The 21,630-nt window shown below is 39.4% G+C and overlaps 1 protein-coding gene across 3 annotated transcripts in view; it reads left to right on the top strand.

The window, feature by feature from the left end:
- Positions 1 to 14,925, top strand: part of RSPO2 (R-spondin 2) — a 151,600-nt gene extending 136,675 nt beyond the window's left edge. For all 3 annotated transcript variants that reach the window (XM_027615885.2, XM_027615913.2, XM_027615904.1), the window contains one exon: positions 13,138 to 14,925. In XM_027615885.2, coding sequence (XP_027471686.1) covers positions 13,138 to 13,253 — 116 coding nt within the window. In that variant the 3' untranslated portion in view covers positions 13,254 to 14,925. The remainder of the gene's footprint in view (positions 1 to 13,137) is intronic.
- Positions 14,926 to 21,630: the final 6,705 nt, after the last annotated feature.

Genomic DNA, 21,630 nt, shown 5'->3' with positions numbered 1-21,630 from the left:
TCTTGCACAATTCACAGCGCTCACCATAGCACACACCCTCCCCAATGTCTATCACCCAGTCACCCCATCCCTCCCACCCCCCCACCACTCCAGCGACCCTCAGTTTGTTTCGTGAGATTAAGAATTCCTCATATCGGTGAGATCATAGGATACATGTCTTTCTCTGACTTATTTTGCTCAGCATAACACCCTCCAGTTCCATCCACGTCATTGCAAATGGCAAGATTTCATTCCTTTTGATGGCTGCATAATATTCCATTGTGTATATATACCACATCTTCTTTATCCATTCATCTGTTGATGGACATCTTGGCTCTTTCCACAGTTTGGCTATTGTGGACATTGCTGCTATAAACATCAGGGTGCACATACCCCTTCGGATGCCTACATTTGTATCTTTGGGGTAAATACCCAGTAGTGCAATTGCTGGATCATATGGTAGCTCTATTTTCAACTTTTTGAGGAACCTCCATACTGTTTTCCAGAGTGGCTGCACCAGCTTGCATTCCCACCAACAGAGTAGAGGGTTGCCCTTTCTCCGCATCCCTGCCAACATCTGTCGTTTCCTGACTTTTAGCCATTCTGACTGTTGTGAGGTGGTATCTCACTGAGGTTTTGATTTGGATTTCCCTGATGCCGAGTGATGTTGATCACTTTTTCATGTGTCTGTTGGCCATTTGGATGTCTTCTTTACAGAAATATCTGTTCATATCTTCTGCCCATTTTTGATTGGATTATTTGTTCTCTGGATGTTGAGTTTGATAAATTCTTTATAGATTTTGGGTACTAGCCCTTTATCTGATATGTCATTTGCAAATATCTTCTCCCATTCTGTCGGTTGTCTTTTGGTTTTGTGGACTGTTTCTTTTGCTGTGCAAAAGCTTTTTATGGTGACGAAGTCCCAATAGTTCATTTTTGCCCTTGCTTCCCTTGCCTTTGGCGATGTTTCTAGGAAGAAGTTGCTGCGGCTGAGGTCGAAAAGGTTGCTGCCTGTGTTCTCCTTTAGGATTTTGATGGACTCCTATCTCACATTTAGGTCTTTCAACCATTTTGAGTCTCTTTGTGTGTGTGGTGTAAATTAGCAGGCATTTTTTAAAAAAAGATTTTATTTTTATTTATAGAAAGAAGAGAGAGCAGCGGGGGGGGGGGGGGCAGAAGGAGAGGGAGAGAGAGAATCTCCAACAGATTCTGTGCTGAGCATGCAGCCTCAGGCGGGGCTCGATCCCAGGACCCAGAGATCACAACCTGAGCCAAAATCAAGAGTCCAACGCTTAACTGACTGAGCCACCCAGGTGCCCCTCAACTGTTAACAGGCATTTAAACTCAACTGCACTGGTGGGTTTGGCTCATGTTTCAGTACAGGTCCTGAGCCTGCTGCTCTGCTCAGATGGTGAATAGGATGTCTTTTTTAATGTAATTGCTCACTGATATTCTTTATATAGTTTTTATGGTGGAACTCCTGGTGATATCCTTACCTCAGGTATAGAAGTTTGGAATGTGAATCTCCTCTTGGATCTCTGATTCAGTGATGATTCATTTAAAATCATTTTGGGGCGCCTGGGTGGTGCAGTCTGTTAAAGACTGGACTCTTGGTTTTGGCTCAGGTGGTGATTTCAGGGTCATGAGATCGAGCCCTGTGTGGGGCTCTGTACTCAGTGCCAAGTCTGCTTAGGACTCTCTCCCTCTCTCTCTCTCCCCCCACCCAAATAACTAAATAAATAAATCTTTAAAATTGTTTCCACTAGGTCTTACATTTTTTTCATGTTAATTGTAAACTTTTGGTTTCTCATGTTTTCCTTTGACACCTCTGTTGAATAAAACTGATTGGAATATAGTGATGGAAGCAGTGCTTGGGGAATACTGCACATAGTTTTTGTGTGTGTCCATGAGCAGTAGCTTCCTTTGATTTTGGTTTGTATTATGTACTTAACAGTCAGTATACTTTTTCTGGAGAGTAAAATATTTTTTATTAAACATTAGGATGTTTGTAAAAGTAATTACCCATGTTCTGCTCTTTTACTATCTGGCAGTCCCAGACAAAGATATTAGGATTCAAGATAACAAGGTTTTAGACTTTGTGAAACCTTAGAAATGTGACATCTCTAATAATCATTAGGTGTGTTGAACATGTTATTTAGAGTTACTTGTCCAGTATTTTCCCTCTAATTGAGATCCATTGCTGCTACTTGGGTCGTTGACAAAGATTCTACAGTGACTGTAACATTTGTTTAGTCTTTACATGTAGATAGAGACTATTCATTTTGGCAAATACTTGTTTACTTTCTGTGTCCTGCAAGAGTAACAGAGAAAAAAATGCCCTTTATTGTCCTGGGCTTGTATCAAAACAGTGATGGGCCCAGCCTTCATTTTATGAATTTAGTGGTCCAGCCATTTCACTGTGAATGACCTGTTCATAGGGCATGTGAGCGTCTCTGATTAGAGGGAAGAGTGGTAGAACACTGACCTCCTTCTTCCTCCCCTCTCTCTCAGCACATCACATACCACAGAGGTGATGAGAGAGAGAATGGCACGATGGATAGGCGGGAAGCTTACGGACCAGACTGAGTCCAGATCTGAACTCTGCCATATACTGGCTCTGTCATCTTGGGTTACCTTACCTCTAAGATCTTCAGTTTTCTTTTCTGCAAAGTAGGACTAAAGATAGTATCTATTTTAAAGGAGTATTTTTTTGTATGAAATGAGTTATATGTAAAACACTTAGTGCGTGGCACACAGCTAACACCAGATGATGATTTAATAATTTGGATGAAGCTCAGAGTGCTTTCTGAAAGAAAAAAAAAAGACGTGGAATATGCCTCCTTCCTGTTATACAGCTAATATTTTTATACCTCTGGTATTAAATATTTGACACAATATTTGTGTCACCTACTCTGGAGGGTACTTTTCTCTTTCCAATTTTTGAAGTGCCAACTCTATATCCTAGTTAGGAAGAAGCCCCCAACTTTACAGTAGTTTAAATGTTTTTGTCCAACTCTTTAGAATTTCTATAAACTTAACTAGATTGTCTTTCAGAACAGAATCTTGTTAATTGAATGAATTGAGACATTCAGTAGAATAAAAGCAAGTTTCTGGAATATAGCCACAGGAGAAATGGGTCTGCTGTAATGTGAGTGATCTATACCTTTGCTTGAGCGTAAAGATAGGGGCCCTTTTCCTGGGTGCGGCTTGATGTCTGCTGCTTTCTTGGGGCATCACCACAAACAGAACCAAGGGAATCCCAGCACAAAGCAGTTTGCTTCATTTCACAATTTGAAAGTTATTTCTCAGCTGGGAAGGAGGTGGCCATTTATTTTTGAAGTGCTCTCACACCCTCTTCCAAAGTTGGTTCTCTCTCCTGCCCATGTTCTTTTCTGCAGAGTTTTATGCTCCAGACTTGCATGTAATCTTAACTTTGTGCTGAATCACCTCTGCTGCTTAACAATTCTGGATTTTCTGTCCTGAAGGTTTCACTCAGGAGTCAGTGTATGGCTGGGGAAGCTATATTTAAAAAACCTCCCTGGAGGATTCTGTGTCTGGCCCATGACCTGGCTTTTGGAACCACAGGTCTAAACTTCCAACTCCCAGCTGAAAAAGAAACATCCTGTGTTTTCTTCCCTTGGGCTTTGCTATGGGCACACTGTTGATACTGAGCTGGAAAAGCTAAATGTGTTGCTTGACCTCAGGAAACTGAGGCTTTGAATGCCTTAACCCCAGGGAATAATTAATATGAGAAATATACATTGTAGGCCAGGCCTATTGGGGAACTTAATGTGGCCCAAGGGAACCCTGGGGCTTGGTTGGGAAGGTTGATACCTTTCTTCAACCTAGTATTTACTTATTAATTTGTTTGTTCAGCAGCTATTTAAATGATTATGAGATCAAAGATCTTTTGCTGGGCACAAGGGATCCAGAGTATAGTGGAAAGAGTACAGGTTTTAGAACCTGCCAGATGTTGGTTTGAATCATTGCCGAGCTATGTGATTTTTGAGCTATTAACTTCTCTAAACTTATTTCCTCATTGGCAAAATGGAAATAATGCTTACCTTGCAGGCTGGCAAAAGGATTAGAAATAATACACATGAGGCACCACCTCATGCTATAATTAGCATTCATGTGCCAGGTATAGTATCTGAAACTGGACGCACATTTTCTTTGCCCCTCATAGGTGGTACCTTTGATATTATCCATTTAGAAATGAGTAAACCAAGCCTGACAAAAGTAACTCATCCAAGATCACTAGCTTCTGAGAGGAAGAGCTCTGCTTTGAACCTAGGCCTGTCTGACACCCAAACTGATGTTCCTAACCATGTATCCTAGATGACTGCTCAGTCTAGTGTCATGTGACCCCCTCCCCCCCCCCCCCCCCCCGCCCACCCAGGCTAGACCGGGGAGTGACCCATCCTGTGGGCTGGCCAGGCTTCCATGTTGAATCCCTCTCGGGGGAATATGCAATCAAGCCAAGAGACTGAGGTGTTATAAGAGAGAGGTAAGCTGAGAGAAAGGTCACGGGGTTTACTCGGGGCCAGGGTTACCTTTGTAGACCATGTGTAAGCTGAAGCTGAGGGCCAAAGCCATGTGGATAGAGTCCAGGAAAAGCAAGAGAGTTCATTTTATGATGGATGATGAAGACCAGGTGGGTTTGGTTCCTCACCACATTCAGTGTTTAGATCTAGCCCATATATCTTCGCTCCAATTCCTCTTTTAGTGAAGTTTGAATGAATATCTGCCACTTGATTTTTAGAAAGACCTGGAGTTTAACCAGGCATTAAAGTGTAGTTATTTGCATAGTAGCTATGATTTGCAAACAAAATTGCAACAGAAGGTAATAAAATTTTTAATGAGGAAGGTCTGAAGTGCTCAAAGGCAGAGGGATGGGATGACTTATGATCCTCCATGGAACATGCATTTCCTTATGTTACCCTGTGCTGGCTGTCTTTATGTGAGGCTTGCTACTTAGGTGAGCGGTAGGCTTGGACTCGTGGCCAGTTCTCGGATTTACCTAATATGTAGAAATTAATTCATTTTACTTGTAAGTAGGTCTTTAAGTTCCATAGAAATCGTGTGGAATCCAAATTAAATAAATGCTTGCCATATGATGATAGTCCTAAATATAATGGACTTTTTTAAAATTTAATGGTTATTGATTGAAGACCAAGAAGAGAGTATTAAATCCTCTTATTCTAATGGAATTATCTTAAAAGGTATCTTCTGGTCTAGTATGAAGTCAGCTATGGAGGAACTTGAAATTCTCTGGTTTTCCCATTGGTCCTAATCAAATGAAATCAGTTGTATCATTTTCTCTGCAACTGAGTGCAGAGTTTTCTGACTTAACTGAAGAGTGCCAAATGAGCCTCATCGTTTTCTGCAAATTTTGAGTAAGTTTAGGGTATGTAGCTATGAAACATTCCAGCAGAATGGTTTGAGTACTGAATTTTTTTTCACAATATTCAGCTAAGAAGGTATGTGCAGCACTTACAGTACACTGTACATATTAGGAATGCCCACCATCTCAACTACCTTACCTAGGAAACTTCTAGATTGCACCTTGCTAAAAGAAAAAGTGTTGAATCGATGCTGTGTACATTTACAGCCAGTCTTAGGTTACAGATGATATTGGTGCAATTCATAAAAGGGTTTTCAGTTATGATGAGGCTCAGAGAAAGATGTTTCTTCTAATACTTTTCTGCCTCTCTTGAAAAATAACTCTAAACTATGTCCTTATCCAGTGACCTTTAAAGCTGTAAAAGTATATAAGAAAGAGACCTTGGAACCTATTTGCCCATCCAGCTCAGCTGCTAGGAAGCTGTAGGAAAGTGGGTGGGATGCTCTAGGTTTTCTGTGCCTCACTTTGCATCTTCACCATTTAGTGGAATAGCGCTAGAGCCAGGGTAGTAAACACCTGCCATACTCTCTGTCTCTCCACCCTTCCCAGCACGGCCAGCTGATGCTCATCCTGGGAGGCCAACGTGATCAGAGCCCTTTGTCAGCAAATGGCACCTGACAACCAGCTTTTATACTTGGTATTAAATCTATGGGCTCTCCCCGGACCAGAAGATAATGAAGATCATTTTTAGTTTGACAGCTCTATTCTTATCAATGAGAGATCCAAGAAGTGGACCTTGTTCTTAGCAAGTAGTTTATATTCACTTCCCCATAAAATTGCAACCTGAATGTGAGAGGAATGCTTTTCTCCTAAATCACTGTTTGAAAAGCAAGATGTATCGGACTTTTTTCTCTCATTCTCTCCCTAGACCCTGACATCTTCTTAACAGCAGAGCAATGATTACTTTTCATTGTGCTGCACTTGGACTTTGCTATCTATTCTTTAGTTCACTATAGAGCTTACCTTTGGCTTTAAAGGAAAAAGAAATAAGGCCTCTAACTGGGGTTAAAAGAAAGTATTTAAGAAGTGAGAGCTCCAGAGCGCCCCTGTTCACATTTTACGCCAGGGATACTTACAGTAAAGGTGAATCACTGCCCCCTTGTGGTAGAATTACATATTTATTTTCTCACACAAGTGAAGTTGAGTGTAACGTGTCTCTGCTACCTTGAAACTTTTCAATGAAGTTAGTTATTATGAAAAGAACTGTAGGTATTTTTGAAACCCCCCTCTCCTTGTTTGTTTGTTCTCACCTGTCTTAAACTCCATGGAATCTTGTCCGAACTGATTTTTTTTTTTGAGGTACCAGGTATCTAAGAACTTAAATGGAATGGCCCACGTTATATGGAAGATACCCAAATCTCATTCAAATTACTTTTCTGTGGTCCTTGCCACTTCAAATGAGTTTGTAGGGTTTTGGGAATGTCTTATTACCCCTTTAGAAGTCTGCACACGAACATTCTTCTTCAGAGCTATAAAATGGGGAAATTTTGAAATAACACGTCCAGGAATCTTTATTCGCAAAGGTTCAGGTGATCTTTAGGATTAGCTTTTCTTCCAATTTCATAATATTGAACATGAAACAAGATTTTAAAACCAAACTGGGGCTTCCTTTCAACAAAAGATAGACTTCATGTCTAATAAAATGCCTTATAGAGGAAGAATGGAGAGGTCTTAAAGCCATTTCGTCCTATTCTTTTTACAAACTTTTACAAATAAAACAGTAATGCACAGTCATAATTGGCTTACTGAATTAGTTCTTTACAAATGATCATAAATATACATAGGAATTCTGAATGACTTTCATGTTTGCATATTTGGAGAAGTCCATTTTGTCAACTATTTTTTATTTTGGATTGTTGTCACTCCCCACTAATAAGTTGCAAGTAGTTGTTCTGCTCACAAGACTATCTCCAGGTTATGTGTACATTTTTGAAGCACATGCTCTTTTATAAAGATGAAATGACTGACCACTTGGAAGATTTTCACATTATGACTTGACGTTCAAGATGGCCCAGTAGAGTCTCCTCAGCATATAGCTTGTTATTTTTCAATACTTGAAAATTTGTTGGTTTGTCTTTAGATTATTTTGTTCTCAAAGACAGTTTGATCACAGAAAACAGTCATTGATGGATTTGCCAGTCCTTTCTAAAGACCTCTCTCTCTGTAATATTTTTAGTGGAAAAGAGGTTATTTTAAGAAACCAGATAAATGTCACTAAAAACACCAATTAAAGAACTTTGTACTATAAATGAGATAGAGTGGATACACGTGCTTAACTTATTCAGTTAATAAGTTTCCTTTCCTCTTGAGGCTCAGCTGATGTAAAATAGCCATTAATATGTTATTTGGAACTATTACAGACAGGGGAAGATTTTTATCTTAGACTGGGTAGATACACTGGTAGATTCCGGTCATGCTCATCGTATTTGCCTACTTGGATGCCTTTCTAGATGAAAACAGCTTTGTGAACTAACATCCATTCTTAATGCCAGAAGTGTTGAGGTAGTTCAGTAGTTCTTAAGCTTTTGTATCTTAGATCCAATTATGATTGACCATTCCACTCAAAAGTCTGCTTACCACTAGAAGAGGAATGTTTTGTATTACAGCCTTTTCCTTATACCTATTTATGATAAATTTAGGGACATGCAATTTCTCTTAGGAACAAATTTAATTACTGGGCCTTAAGAGACAAATACTTCATAGTTAAAAAACACTATTGTTTTAGTAATCATAAAAAGAGGTCATGAAAAATTGTGTAGTAGGACATTTTGGTAATTTATAATTTTTTTCAGAGTTATATAGTAAACATCTCTATGCATAAATCTCTGTCCACGTTTAGATTATTTTCCTAGGATGGGTTCCTAGGTCTGAGTCAAAAGTTATGAATATTTTAATGCTTTTGTACACATTGCCAGATGGCTTTTAGAAAGACTGTATCAATTTTATATTCTCATAATGTATCCTGATGCCTGTCTCACCACATTCTCACTTTTTACTTTTAAGAATCTTGGCAGTGGCGACTCATTTTATTTGGCACTTTTAATTGTGAGATTTGATTGTTTCATATATTTATTAGCTGTTTTTATTTCCCTTATGGATTATAGTTAAGTCTTTTGTCTATTTTTATATGAGCTTTTAAAATATTTAGGAGCCAACTTGGCTCTTTTCCAGAGAATCATCAATCACTCTTAAATAAATAAATCTCTGTTGCTACTCATTCTTGGGCAAACTCAAGTTGCCCACATGAAAAAGAGAAATAGCTCAATTGCTATTCATTGTCTACAACTCAGTCCTTGTGAAGATGTGGAAGCAGCTTTCTCTGCTCCACCTCTAGTGTATCCTCTGAAGCATGACAAAGTTCCCCAGCTTGGTGGATTTCAGACTTTTTGTCCCTCGGTTTCAGTTGCTTTGAAGAATGGCCTGATCTCCGAGATGATCCCCAAATCTCCCTGGTGAATTTCATAAATACAGTGAAGCCCGGGTTTCAAGTTAGCATCACAAATTTATCATTAAAATTTAACAGAAAATAGTCCTGGTTTCAGATGATCACCTTTGTCATCACAGTTGTGGCTCTAACAGCGGAAATTACATTTGTCATAATTGTGGCTTACTGTCCTGTGTGTGTGTGTGTATGTGTTTGTGGAGAGACTCTTTTTCATAGTCACAGCTACTGAATTATTCAATTTTCTTTCATTGCATTTACCATTAGAAAGTCTTCCTCAAAGTACTTAGTAATCTTTATGGTAAACCTGTACAACTTTTGTACCTTACTAATGGATGTTCCGGAACCATTGTTCCAATTATGAAAAAACTCTTACCTAAACCTAGTGAGAGGAGAAACATTTTGAAGACTTTCCTCGACTTTGGGGCTTAGGAAAGAATGAAATTCATGCCTGCCTGGCAGTGGAGTCCGTATTTTCACAGCTTCATGTAATTTGTGAGTCTGCCTGGTATCTTGCTGGAAAATAATCTATCCTATTTCTGATTCCAATAGCAGTAATCGACAGCTGGACTTTAGGAGTATTTCCATAAGGGGCTGATCACCTTTCTCTGTAGAAGAGTTGTTAGGTTATCCTGTTGGACCATTTCCACATGTGTGCAAATCAATATAATTATGTTGTTTAGAGTGTGGTTTTGATGGTATCTTTCTAACTTTGTTCATTTTGAGGATGATCTTACCTTGCTCGTGATATTTTATACAGCTTTCTGCTGAAAGAGGATCATAGCATCTTCATTCCATAAATGTAAAAACAGAGTCACAAGGATGATGTGTTAGGAAACATCTCAGTTACAAGACCACACTTACCTCCTGGTTCCCTTTCCTTCGGCCTTCCCTATTGAACCCCACTGCTTTCCTTAACGACTGTGATGTCTGAGCCGGTCTTCTTGCATCTGTACAGCAGCACTGAAGAGACTGACTGAGCAGTGACTTGTCAAGGCCACTGTATTCTTAAAGCACTCAGGACAAAGATATGCAAATGTGTCCTTAGAGTTGGACATAGCTAGAGGCTGGTAATGTCATCATAAAACTCAAACCTTTTTCTGCTGATCTTGGGCAGTACATTTTCCAGGTTGTTGCTCGTGAACTAAAAAGAAAGTTAAATCCATGACTAGAATTTCTCTTTGGGTGACTGGCATCATACTTACCTTTAAATGCTTCCTGTCAGGGTGAATGTGCTTAAGAATGTGAAATAATCTGAAACTCTAGAAGGCATTCTCCAAATCTAATCTCCTAGCCGCAGGTGTAGAGAAATGGAAAAACACAAATTAGCATACTTGTATGTCCAATATAACTTATCTTCAAATATATAGATCAAAACGGGGATATGTATTTTCTGTTAGCTTTAATCTTACCGATTTCTTATGTTTAAAAATCTTAGAGTTCAGGGCGCCTGGGTGGCTCAGTTGGTTAAGCGACGGCCTTCGGCTCGGGTCATGATCCTGGCGTCCCGGGATCGAGTCCCACATCGGGCTCCCTGCTCAGCGGGGAGCCTGCTTCCTCCCTCTGACCCTCTTCCCTCTCCTACGCTCTGTCTCTCATTCTCTCTCTCTCAAATAAATAAAATCTTAAAAAAAAATCTTAGAGTTCAGAAGAAAATATGTACAAGACCTTTTTTGTACCTTAGGTTATATTTTAATATTTTTTTTTTATTACTTTGGGCTTTAAGTCAAAATAGCCTACTATGGACCACAAAATATTTTCAGTTAATTTAGGCCTATCTGTGGTCAGATCTTGGCTAACCATTTTAATTCTTCTGTATTTGCAATATATCCTACATGAGAAATGGGGCTGACCAGAAACAAAACCAAGCAATGAACCAATAGCCCAGAGATGTCATTCAAAAGAGACTTCTGAGGAAAATTTTTAGGGTTGTAATTCAGTCTTCCAAGCATCTTTAGTTGAAACCAGTACCATATAACTTATTGCCAATGGAATAATTGTACAACTTAAACTTATTTAAGTTTCCAGAAGCATTGCTGAAATTTTGGCCACACTATGAACTATTTTATGCAAATATTAAGAAACTTTCCTATCACACAATATTATATCAGCCAGCAAATCCAAAGACCATTTGCTACTGACAGTTACATCAGAATGATATATTAAGTAAGGGGCATGAAATTGTCCCTCTCTTAAAATAAGAATTTCCAGTCATTTAGCATAGATTTTCTGTTAGTGAACGTACTGCACATTTTTCATTTGAAAAATTGAAATGGTGAATGGGAAAAGATTTCTTGAACAAATACTTAGTATATTTTTATCTTAACACGTTTAAACATCTATTAATATTATTTTTCCATTTACTCAATTTCAATTTGCTTTTAAAAGAAACTCCAAGCTTTAAATAAATTAAACATGAGCTCATTTTTACAATGTAGTCAGCAATGATTTTGACTAAGGTTTTTGTTGTTTGTTTAGAGAAAATCTAGAACTAAGGAGATCTTCAAAAACTTTACAATTGAAACTTCTTTTTAAATATGCAATTTTATTTTAAGTGTTTCATCTGTCTGCCCTCATTAGGTGTGTCTCATCATTCAATCTAATGTTACTAAAATAGTTGTAACTTTACAGCTTCTTTGATTAATGATGGTTTGGACTAAGGTTTCATTGGGTAGGATTAACTATGTTTAAAGATGGCAAGATGCCATTAAAACATTAATGCCAGAATTTAATAAGAACCAGAAATTAACTTCAGGGACCTTCATAATTTAATGTGAGGGCACAGTCATATTCTGATTATTTTAATGTCATGTCCTCTTAAAAATAAGTTATCTTGTGATAAAGTTTTACTTAGCAAACACTTGTTGATTGTCAACTATGTGCCAACCAAGTGACTGTTTTTCATCTTCAAACAAAATGAGAAATGCCTCCCTTGTTTAGAAATCTCCCAGGCTCCTGTAATCTACTATGACTCTGCTTTCCTGAGGCAGGGATCTAGCTGCCTAATTTCTGGTCTGTTTCTTTCACATCTCCTACATGAGCTGCCACCTCCATCGTCTCGACAGAAAAGCTGCCCAGCTACATCTCTGTCACAAAGGGTCTTGGAAGGTTGGAAAGCATGCATTAGAATTGAATGTCCAATTTGTGGTACTGATTACTACGGTGTCGAAGAGCTACACTTCACAGAAAAGTTTTGTAGGACTACACAAGTAGAACGGAAGGAAGGGTGGGTAGGAGAGGAGAGTGGAGCCTGGTGAGGGAAGAATCTTTCTGTTCTGAAGGTGTATGGTGATGACTTAATTTCTGCAAACCTCAGTGACCTTTAAGCTCTTTTCTGCTCTAAAAATCCCACAATTCCTGTGTTTAGAACCCAAAGAGGGCAATGGACCTAAAGCAAATGCCTGTTGTTCATTTCTCTCACGATCTTATGTATATATACTTGCAAAGAAATGTTGAGACGTTGTAAAAACTATGAACCATAACCACAAAACACAAAAAGTGAAATACAGCAGAGGCAAAGGGAAAACTATATTCAAAAACTCCTGATGGAGACAAACCTCAGCGATTTCACTGTTGGCCCGGGCTTCCTGGTGGTGAGGGCAAAGAGGAGGAACAGGATTAGGTGGCGGAAGACGCCTCTCCCCAGTTCTTCGGGAACAAATCAGCATTTTTCTTGTTCACAATAGTAAGAATAACTGGTCTAGGGGATTTGTGTATGAAGCCCTAAGCCACATAGTGAATGCTGTCCTCATGATTTTTGATAGAAAATGAAGTATACCCCCTCTGTCATTTCATACACTGGTCTTTGGAGAACAGGGAGGGAATAATGTTAAAAGCAAGACATTTCTTTTGCCTGGGGCGGGGGAGGGGAGGCAGGGAGAAGGGAGTTTGAAACTTCTGGTATATTTACTGTAGATAGATGCTTATTTTCTTTCGACCTACCAACATGTGGAGCAGTAGAAAGATGTAAAGATGTCTAGTAAAGGGTAGCATTGTTAAAAGTCGGAGGGAATAAATGGAATTTTTGTGGCAGGATGATATTTGCAAGACTGATCAGGCCGCTGGGAGGTTTTTAAATATGCCAGTTCCCTATAACAGGAAGATCAGTCTCTGTTTTAGACAGCATATCCAATTTAGTAAATTATTATTATTCCATCAAAATTAATGTGAACAATTTTCTCTTTGAGGCTGCTTTTTCCATAGGTGATGTTTTCCAGATGGGCTTTGTGTAAAACTCTTAATGTTTTGTGTTTTCTTTCCTAGAGAAGGAGCCGTTTCTGACATGTCTTCATTTCTCTTTCCCCCGGTGTAGGAAAGAGAGCCCCAAAGGCAAAGGAGAAGAAGAACAAGAAAAAGAAGAGGAAGCTGATAGAAAGAGCCCAGGAGCAACACAGTGTCTTCCTAGCTACAGACAGGGCCAACCAGTAAAATAAAAGACACGTAGGGTAGATTTTGGGGAGGGGGTTTGCTTTTGCAAAAGTGCACAAAGCTCCTCTCCACTCCTGGATCCTGGCGTGCGGCCTTTGTGCTGCTCTGACCAGTACCTGTTCCCAGTAACGTTGTGAATGGAGGAGCCACGAGTGTGGTCTCTCTTATTTATGCTTTGTTTGCATCTGGAGCCCGTGAAGGCAGGAGCCCATGACCTGAATCCATGGAAGCAGGAGTTAGGGGTCCAGCATGGGCCTTGGCTCCACGAGGGGCAGGAGCTGTGAGGCCATGGACCACCCCTGGACCCAGACTTGTGCATATTTATGGGAAAGAAGACACTCAGCAGGCCAAGTGCTCTTTCACTGGTGACCTTGATTTCTCACATTGTGCATTCGTTCGCAAGGATAAATGTCTGCCGAGATCTGCTTTGAGCTGGGGGTGGGGGGTGCTCCAGGAATTCCTGCTCAACTCCCCAGCAGCTCCAATTGTACATACTCTGTGGGGCTGCATATAAACCTCTTACAATGTATATTTATGCTTTCTGATGTGTAACAAGTCATGCCTGATACTATGTCACTTTGTTTCTAGTGGTTCCTAACCATTGTCCAGCACATGGCTGTTCTAGATTTGCGAATTGACCAATGTTGTGTTGCCCCTTGACATTTAACTTTTTTTTTTTTTCAGGCTTATTTCTCATTGTAAGAATAGGCTAAGCTAGTTTGTACACAGGCTCAAATGACCAGTGTCAAGGACTTTGTGTATCCGTAGACCTTCGCCACTCCGTGTCTCCTCACGCAGATAAAGCAGCAGGTGACAGGCAGAAGCTAAAACTCCTTTTGTGTCTAAGATGTGATGACTTCATACAACACAACTGAAAACATGAGGCATGACATGCAGTCCCTTGTAGTACTCATCATGCTGTTTTACCAGCTAGCTAATTTTTCACTTTTGTTTCAAACTTCAATATATATACACACATACACATATTTATTTAAAGCCATCCCTGACTTACCACGACAGGGTACCTACCACTTCTCTTGGGGTCACTGTAGAAATTACCATCATGAGACCATGCATAGCATTCGAGGAGAAAACAGGATGCATCCCTGTAACTGCTGGTCAAATCCTAACAGGCCTCCTTGGAGCCAGAATCCGTGTCCTCTCCCAGACAGAAGAGCCCTGTGGAGACTCTCCAGGGGACTTGCGGACCAGTTGTTTCAAAAACATCGTTGTGTAGTTGGGGGAATCCCTTCTTAGAGGCTTTGAATTGGCTTCTTCTAAAAGCATCATTATCTTCCTGGCTAATCCAGAAGAAAATTAGAACAAAGTGAAATGGTTACAGATGTTTGAGGAAAACAAGCAAGGCAAAGCCTTTTTTTCTCACTGTGCATTGGCCAAACTACCTCTCCAGCATTTAATTTTTGAGTCAAAAGCATCTTACCAGTGAGTATAAATGTCATATGCATTGTTAGAATATTACTGCTATGAGATAGTAAGCCATATATGAATGTTGTATACAACTTTAGGGTTCGCATTTAATCCTAAAGTGTTCACCACCTTTCACGTCTATTTACACTAGATTCCTAAGTGGGGAGGGGGCTCCTTTATATAGTGCTTCATCGTTAATAAGTCAGTACCTGTTATGTTTCTGAGATGTTCTTTTCGTGCATTAAAAAACTTCGAAATTATTCGTTGTGGAAGTTTTCTTTAGAGGTACATTTCTTTGACAGCTCTACCCCTAAATAATCCTTTAAAAGCAGGCAAAATTTTTAACAACCAATGTTTGTTAGTAACTATACCTAGGAACTAGCTAGATATAAATTACACTAGAGTGGAGTGGTTAGGAGCTTTTTGTTTTGTTTTGTTTTTTCCAGATTATTTGGAGACAGGGCATGTGCAAGCCGGGGGAGGGGCAGAGGCAGAGAATCTCAAGCAGACTCCATGCTGAGCATGGAGCCTAATGCAGGGCTCGATCCCATGACCCTGAGATCATGACCTGAGCTAAAATCAAGAGTTGCACACATGGCTGAGCCATCCAGGGGACGCAGGAGTTGAGATTTTAGAGCCACGCTGCCCGAGTTCCAGAGTAGCCTGGGATAGATTCTCTCTCTAGGGCTCTGTTCCTCATCTGTGAAATGGAGGTAACAGTATTGTCTACTTATAGGGCTGTGTTTGTTTTAAGGATTAAATTAGGTAAAATGTGTAAAGTATGGTCAGCACAGGGTATATATTAAATTGCTACCCAAATTACCTGTTATTAATTGCCTCTGTTCTTGATATTTTATTTAAAAGACCTTCCATTCTTGTTAACAATATATTTATGGAAACATCAGTTCCCTTCAATCTATTGCTTGAAGCCTGGACATTATTTGCCCAAATTTTTATTCTTGTGGGAATTGATTTACAGTTGCTTCATTTCTAAGCCAGTTAGAAGCAAATACACTACAGAGACACATACTACAGTGTAATTTATAGCTTCAGGGTAACACAAAGAAGATCTGGTGGTTTTCCAAAAGTAGCTATACCATATATACATATATATATAATGTATGAAACTGGTTTTTCCCTCAGTATTTTCAGGGAGTTTAGCATCTGTAGAAGTAAATGATGGGATCACAACTTGGCCAATTAAGAGGTTTGGGTCGGGGAAATGGGTGCAGCTAGTCAAAAGGTGCAAACTTAATTATACAACGACTAGATCATGGGGAAGGCAAGGTACAGAATAGGAACTATAGTTAATATTGTATTCTCTTAGCAATTTTCAAATATAAAATGTCCTAATCACAAAAGTTTGACAGATTAGCACTTAGGAAAAGTCAGTTCTATGAATGTCTTTTTTAAGAGGCTAACAGCAATCACTGTATACATGAAATTTTCATGTTTTGCTAGAAACATTTGGAGAAAAGCTAGCACTTAGCCTCAAGCGTGTGATTCCTCCTCTAGATTTTTTTATCTTTTTAAAGGAGAGCTATGAGCAGGAGAGAAAAAAGTGAATAACGCTCTGTTCCTGTTAGAAGTCTGTGCATAGTCGATACTACTTGATAATATCATTAGAAAAGAGAACTAGTAACCCTATAAATGCGTCTCTATCTCGACCAATCACATCATCCTCCCCCTTCTTTCCAAAGGAATAACTATTGCACGCAAGCATCTGGCCTCATCCCCTCTTACTTTTGTGGGGTCTTCAGAATCCACTCCTGACCTTTCTTCAGCCCTTCCTCTCCCCGTGACTCAGGTACTATTTCTCTCAAGGTCTTCATTGTCCACTCTCCTGAAAAAGGAGTTTTTGGTCATTGATGGTTTTGACTCTGTTCCCTTCTTATTGATTTCTTCCCCACCACTGCATTGTCCTTGTTCTCACAAAGGGAGCAATGACATTCCCCTTGCTAAATATGAAGAGAACATTTGCCTTGTTTGCCTCGATGCTTTTTGTGTGTGTCCTGCCTGCTATTTCCACCAAGTTTGATTTTACTGGGCACTTTTCAGAAATTTCATTTTTCGTTTGACTTCTATGACATTTCTAACGTGGGTTTTCTACTTCCCTATTTCTTTTGGTCTTTTTGAGTTCTTCCTTGGCCTAAATTCAAAATACTGACATTTCATAGGTGAGCCCACTATTTAATCTTTTAAATTTAATCTCTTCATCTCCTCAACTTGGGAAATATGACCTTCTGGCTTCAGATACCAACTGCATGCTGTTGATTTCCAAACCCAGCTCTCTGCCTCCAGGTCTTTGGTAAGGATTTCCGAGCCTACTAGAGATCTTGACTAGGGAGCCACACACTTAAGCTCAATGTATTTGAAACTGAATTTATTACCATATCAGTCAGGCTCCAGTCAAGGAAATAAACCAGTTGAAGTATTTCAAACAGGGAGTTTAATGCTGAGAACTGGTCACACAGGTAATAAAGGAGACAAGAAGCTGAAGTGGGGATGACAAGACCACTCAGGTTAACAAAAGCAGGAAGTCACTATCACCCCTAGGGCAAGGGCGGTAACAGGAAGAGGTTGAGTGTCCTGAAGCCAGAAGGTAAGGCCACCCAGCTGGAGCTAGAACTGTAGCTGAGGCTAGAGCTGTGACCAAAGAGGAAGCTGGAACCAAAGACAGAATGCTTCTCTGGTGGGAGCTAAAATCTTGGAACAGATCTTGTCACCCTGAGAAATGTTGCCTGGCTTCTTCCTACCTTCCAACCGCTAGTCTTCTACCCACACCTGCCATTAACCAAACCTGACTGGAAACCAGGGAGCCTGAGTAATGTAGTTCCCTCTGTAGGGAAGGACATAGACCCAGGAGCAAGCAAGCAAATAATCAACATAATCACTGACATCTTCCCACAAAACAATTCCCCTTTCTGCCTTCCCATTTAATCGTTAATAAAATCTTTACTTACATAGTTGGTTACATGAACACTCTTGTAATCATCATTTTCTCCCATTGTTCCCTACATCTAAACAGTTCCCAGATTCTAGCCAGTCTACCTCAGAAGTATCTCCTGAATTTCTCCCCACCTCTTCACTTTCTTGGTGCTGTGGCTGTGCTAAGTTTCTCTTTGTCTCTCTTCTAGACTGCTTCATTATCCTACATATTCTTGCCCAAAGCTTCACTCCAATGATTATATTTCTATCACTTCTTTTTCCTGTTGATATATTGGTAGAGCTCTCCATTATTTAAATAACTTCCTGTTTCTTATAGAATAAGATCTTGTAATTTTTTACATGAAATACAATACCCTTTTAACTTTCTCTTCACTCATGTAGCTTGTGAGGATCAAGAAAAGACACTGTATGGTCTGGGATGAACACTGTAAAATTTTGAAGAGTTCCTTTCAGGTACACTTGGATGTGCTTACCATAATGATTGATATCCTTGAATCATGAAGGCAAAGATATAAGGGTAACTATGACTTTGAAAGCAAGTGATAAACATAAAATCTGAGAGGTCGAACAGTCTGAAAAATGTGTCAAAGATTTAGACAAGTTCCCATGTTAATCTATGATGAATCATTACAACAAATGGCCATGTGCCACTCCCCTGCCCCCCCCCCCCAGTAGAAAACACTGTTAAGCACTACCGACCTAAACACAAGTCTCAGAATCCTTCCCAACAAAGGTGTCCCAAAGAAACACTACCAAGAGATTGAAGTTGACAGGGGAGTTATGGCCTTTTGGATTCCCAGGTCAGCTTCATGCCCAAGATGGTGACAACTGTTTTCTGTCAGAAACACTCTGGAGTACTCCATGAACTACTTTTCAAACCTTGCCACCTAGGTACCCTTAAAGACAGAAAAGTAAAGTTTTAAGTCTGGGATTATAACCTTTATTAGCCAACTGACTCCTCGGGTTTTCTAACCTCAGTCTCTGTGGTAGCATGCGACCCAGGTGCTCATTCAAATTTTATTTGATTCTCTTCTACTGGCTTCCTTTCTTCCTCTTGCTAATTTAGTTCTAAGACTCAGCCACAAGACTTCTTCCTAGATCTGTTTTTGAGAAGAGGGGTTAGCAAAATTTCCATGAAGGGCCCGAGAGTAAACACTTTAGGCTTTACAGGACATGTGGTCTTGGTCACAGCAACTCAGCCATGCCACTGTGGCACAAAAGCCACCACACAGTATGAAAACAAGTGGGTATGACTGTATGGTAATAATTCATTTGCAGACACTTAAATATGAATCTCATACAGTTTTCATATGTTTCACCATATTATTCTTCCAATTTTTTCCCAACCATTTCATAAAAGTGAAATTGCTGGCTTGCCAGCCGCACAAAAACAGGTGGCAGTCTGGATATTGTGGATGACCTGCTGGTCGGTGGACTGTCCTGATGAACTCTGTGAGAGGCTGCCTCTAACCCTTAGCTGTGCTCACTATTATCTTGGTATGTTTTCTTTCCTTTAGAGTTTGGCTTCCATTTCCTGCCTTAGCCTATAAAAATTGAGTAGACAATGAATGCCTACTCTTTACAAAGAGTAAAACTTTGCAGGCAATGATTGCAGTGCCTCTGTTCTTGGCTTGTTCATTTTGAATGAAAGATGATTTTTAGACGAATGTCGCGTATCCTCTCCAGCTCCCCCACTATGGAGACAATAGAGCAGGTTATGTGATAATGTGATAATGGCAGGAGTGTCAGGAAAGGCATCTCTGGGAACTTTGGCATGAAGCCCAGATGCTGGGTATATGAAGATCTGGGAAAGAAGTAGCCCAGACACTGGCAACAGCCAGTGCAAAGTAGCCCTGATGTGCAAACAGAGTCAGCATGATCAAAGTACAGACAAAATGGAAGAGTTGCTAGAGTACAGTCAGAAGGAGCATGGGGCCAGCATGAGGTTAGGAGTATTCAAAGGCTAGGTCATGAAGGGTCATGAAAGCTATGGCAAAAGCTTTAGTCTAAGTGCTTAGAAAATCATTGGAGGATTTAAGCAGGGGAATGATATGATTTGATTCCTTTAACCTATTCACTTGGGCTCCTGTGTGGAAGGTTGGTTTTCAGAGTGAAAGCAGAAAGACAAATTAGCAGGTTATTTCAGTAATCAGATGAGAATTAATGTGACTTGGGCTGGTAGGTGGCAGTAAAGAAGGAGAGAAGTGGTTGGATTCAGGATGTAGTTTGGCAGAAGAGCCTACACATTTGCGAGTGAGCTGGATGTAGGGGGTAGTCATGAAGGAAAAGAGGGAAATGAATATGTCCCCTATGTTCTTGCCTTATGCAACAGGATATATGGGGAAGATGGGGAAAACTGGAGAATACATAAATCAGTTTTTCACATGATAAATTTGAGATGTATGTTTGATATCTCTGTGTTAGATATATCTAAATCTGGAGCTTAGGGAAAAGTTCAGCTCCAGAGATATAATTGTGGGGTATATCGGTGTGTAAATGGCACTGAGCACCAAGCTTATTGGCTGATGCAGAGAGAGAATGTCCAAGGAGAAAAAAAGAGCCTTAAAAGCATCCAACTCTTAGACCTGAACCAGTAAAGAGACTTGGAAAAGTGTCCAGGGAGAAAAACTAGGAGCAAATAGTTGCTAACAGTGACCAAGAGCTGGGATTTAAAGTTTACATTGTTTCCTTCCTCCTCATTTTAGAATAAAAATATCAAGAGACGGGAAGCACAATTAGGAAAAATTTGTAATAATTGAGGAGTTTGGTCTTCTCAAATTGTTTTCCTCATTGTACACTTGAAGAGTGAAACTAACCAATACTTTATAATCTCCTTGAAAATGTTTTCAGTGTAGAAAGAACTTAAAATAAGTCAATGCTCAAAAAACTTTGGAAACTACTCTACACAAATGTGATAATGATACTTAATTTCAGGTTACCCTATCACCTACCAATTTCATCTACATTTATGATGAAATAATTATCTCAATGACCCAAGAATTTTCCTTTATTTCTTTCAAATTTAATAAACTATATCAAGTGAACAACAAAACAAGCATTTTGTGAATTATAGGTCCTTGGGTTTGTAATTTTCAACAATGAGGATTTTTTTTAAACTTGTAATTATTGAGGTACTTTTGTAACAGCCCTCTGATGTAGGACCATACATGTTTGAACAGAGTTAGGTATTACACACACATACACAATCGTGGTATTTAACTGGAAAGCAAGATAAGTGTTAAAGTACTTTTTTCAGCGTTTACTGTGTAAAATAGGATAATTAAAGTTCTAAGGACTTTCATTACATTTTCAAATTAATAAATACATTTCTAAACTTTTTTCCCATTACACATGCTTCTCCCAAGTTTGTTTTTTCCTACATATACTACCTGGAAAAAGTAAATGGTAGAAACACCGACATCATACCCATAACCAGTTCTCTCCTTTTTGATCAACAAGGAGCATCCCATTTCTCAATCTTCTTGCAGTTGGTTGGGGCCTTGTGATTGATTTTAACTAGTGGAATTGTGGCTGGAAATTATGTGTGTCACTTCAGGGCTAGGGCATATAGGAGCACGTGTCTGTTCTGCATTTCTTTTCTCTTTTGGTTTTGACTATAAAGGTAGGGCCACAAGATGAAAGCAACCTAGATCTCTGAGTCACTTCATGGAAAACAGTTTCCTTGGGTGGTTGCCAAACCTAACTCAAACTTTGCATGAATAAGAAATAAACCCTTATTGTATTAAGCTACTGAAATTCTGGGGTTATTTGTGACCTTAGCATGGACTGGCATCACTCTGTAATGCAGTTTTTCAGCTTACTTTTTCTTGGGACTGAGAAAAAAAAAAAAAACATAAAAACAAACAAAAAAAGAGGAGAAAAAAGTATCTTACTTACTAGTCAAAACCTTGTCAGTAGATATAGAAAAGCAAAAAAAGTCAAAAGAATATTTGAGCAAAATAATCAACTTGCTTAGGCTTAGAATTAGAACACTGATATG

The sequence above is a fragment of the Zalophus californianus genome, chromosome 4 (assembly GCF_009762305.2).
Source record: "Zalophus californianus isolate mZalCal1 chromosome 4, mZalCal1.pri.v2, whole genome shotgun sequence".
Taxonomy (NCBI): domain Eukaryota; kingdom Metazoa; phylum Chordata; class Mammalia; order Carnivora; family Otariidae; genus Zalophus; species Zalophus californianus.
This window is presented reverse-complemented; position numbering and strand designations above follow the sequence as displayed.